The 2,547-nt window shown below is 43.0% G+C and overlaps 1 protein-coding gene across 2 annotated transcripts in view; it reads right to left on the bottom strand.

The window, feature by feature from the left end:
- scai (suppressor of cancer cell invasion) overlaps nucleotides 1–2,436 on the bottom strand; it is a 17,983-nt gene extending 15,547 nt beyond the window's left edge. For both annotated transcript variants that reach the window (XM_015389278.1, XM_015389279.1), the window contains exons 1-2: nucleotides 2,309–2,436; nucleotides 454–549 (exon numbers count right to left, since the gene is read on the bottom strand). In XM_015389278.1, coding sequence (XP_015244764.1) covers nucleotides 454–549; nucleotides 2,309–2,415 — 203 coding nt within the window. In that variant the 5' untranslated portion in view covers nucleotides 2,416–2,436. The remainder of the gene's footprint in view (nucleotides 1–453; nucleotides 550–2,308) is intronic.
- Between the last annotated feature and the right edge of the window lie 111 nt (nucleotides 2,437–2,547).

The following is a 2,547-nucleotide window of genomic DNA, read 5'->3' as shown; positions in this document are numbered from 1 at the left end:
CTGTCTCGTGTTTTTATGAGCTTTTCTTGAGCTGAGTTTTTTTTATATCTTAAGCGGTGTCCTGTCAAGGATAAAGTATAAAAAATGCTTTTTTCTTTCCCCTCTCTTCCCCAATGTGGATCCTATCTTTCCACAGAGATAAAGGCAGCACTGTAGGAAACCGCCTGGGACCTGGGAAGCCAGGTAACCGGTAGGAACCTGGCAAGCCATACGCTACTAGATGCCCTCTGTGGGATTCATGCTACCGAAGGATTTTAGTTATGATGCTTTAAATTTCAAATTCCAACCTGTCCATCCATTGCTGCTAAGGGATGGAAGAGGTTAAGTTCAGCAGCAGAAAAACAGAGAAAAATTTCATTAAATTTTTTGAAGTCAAGATTTATTTGTTGGTTCAGCAGCAAAGAAAATAAAGACGAAACTATGAAACAGGCTGACGGATGAGGTGGGAATCACCTGTGCTGCTGCTGGAATTTCCACAGCTTGGTGTAGACGTCGAAGGTCCTCCCAAAGTACGACTGCCACTGTTTGTGTCCATACTGAGGAAGATCTCTGCAGCAAGGAGGAAGAGGAGGCATGGTCAGACAGAACCAATGTTAACATCCAGGTTCCCTCAGCTCCTGGCTCTCCTCAGGACGACTGGTTTCATTTTAACATCAATGAGTTTATTTCTAAGACTCCAAGGAGGAACAAAAAACGTATTTTTCTTTAAAGAAGTCGATTTTCTGTCAGAAAAGATCTGAACCTGGATTCCCCTCTGAGCTGAACACTGAGCCGGCGCCGTCTTCCAGATCTAATGCGCTTCCAAACGTCTGAAAGCTTCAATGTTTGATCTGAACAAACCTGGACTTTAAAAATAACCTCGTCCCATTAGACAACATGAACCAGATACTGCTCATTTATTTCATTAATATCTGAGAATCAGAAACACATTTATCTCTGGGAAAAAATCATAGGAAACATGCAGGGAAAGGGAAATGTGGAAGGAAACATGAAAGAAGAACTGGAAGGATATAAAGAAGGAAAGGAGGTAAGAAATAAGGAAAGGAAGGATAAAACAAGGAGGGAAATGTGGAAGGAAAACTGAAAGAAGAACTGGAAGGAAATAAAGAAGAAAAGGAGGTAAGAAATAAGGAAAGGAACGATAAAACAAGGAAGGAAATGTGGAAGGAAAANATAAAGAAGAAAAGGAGGTAAGAAATAAGGAAAGGAACGATAAAACAAGGAAGGAAATGTGGAAGGAAACCTGAAAGAGGTAGGAAGCATTAAAGGAATCTAAGAGAAGGTAGGAAACGTGAAAGGAAGCGTTGAAGGAAATGAGGTAGGAAACAAATGTAGTAAATTAGGAAGGAAGGAAAGGAACCATGGCAGCTTGCTGAAGCCTGTTTTTCTTTGCAGATGTATTAAAAGGAGCTTCTCTTCAGATCTGAATCTAATCTGCTCTCTGAAGCCTGAAAATAGTCTGCGAGCGACGATGAAGTCATTCTGTCCGTGATTCAGATCTGAGTAGGAAGCAGCAGCATCTCTGACTAACAGCCTCCCAAAATCAGCTCAGATCAGACAGATGGAGGCTTTCGGTCTTTCACTTCACTCCGGAGGAACTTTGATCCGATGGATCTGCTGCTCACTCTGGTTTCTGCTCTCCTCTCTGATGGCTAAAGGCTGGACTTTGACTAGGCCATCCTGTAGCCGATCTGCAGGCTCAACAGAAGGCTCTATCCTGAAAATTTATTTTATCCCAGAGCTGTTAAATATTGCAGTTTTTGCTTTAATCTATCTTAAATGAAACGAAGAAACCGCTTTTCCTTCCACCGTCATCATAGCCTGCACCCTTTCACACGCTGTAGATATTTCATCACAGATATGCAGTATCTGCCTCCTTGTTTTCTGTTGCCTTGTTGGCCGGCTGTCGCAGCCAAACTCAGCAGGGGAACCCCCGCTGCCCCATATGGCCGATCTGCGTGTTTGCAATCTCTCTGAGCTGGTTGTGAAATCAGCTGTAACAACAGAACAGAGCCTGTCGACTGAATAACTGCTCATTTATTCCAAGCTCAGCAGAATCAGCAGCTTTTTCCATTCAGTCCAGCTTATTTTTAAATCTCCCTGATATGAGATGAACAAATGAAAAACATTTCATTAAGAGTGGGTTTATTCACGGTCTGAAATCTGAACCGGTCGGAGATAAAACGTGGAATCAACGGCACCGAACCGGAAGGAGGAAGGATTCTGCTTGGACATCAGAAGGAGGCTCCTGCAGACTCAGCGAGGAGCGGATCAGGAGCTAAAGGTTGCTGGATTGAACTGAACTGACCTCAGCCCGTTGAAGAGCTGCTTGGATTTATCCAGCAGGTAGCAGAAGTCCGTGACGGTTTTTCGTTCTCCTAAAGGAATATCATCCTCAGTCTCCGCTCCAGTCATGACACTGACTTTTCACACCTGGGAACAAACAGAAAAACCTGCAGTCAGTCTCGGCTCAGGTTAAACTAACAGGAGAAAAAAATGGCTGCAGTTGCTGAAGAAATATTAAAACAGAATGGCAATAAAATAATC

Source organism: Cyprinodon variegatus, unplaced genomic scaffold, assembly GCF_000732505.1.
Source record: "Cyprinodon variegatus isolate N-32 unplaced genomic scaffold, C_variegatus-1.0 Scaffold453, whole genome shotgun sequence".
Taxonomy (NCBI): Eukaryota; Metazoa; Chordata; class Actinopteri; order Cyprinodontiformes; family Cyprinodontidae; genus Cyprinodon; species Cyprinodon variegatus.
Note: the sequence above shows the minus strand (reverse complement) of the source record. Positions and strands in the feature narration are given on the sequence as shown.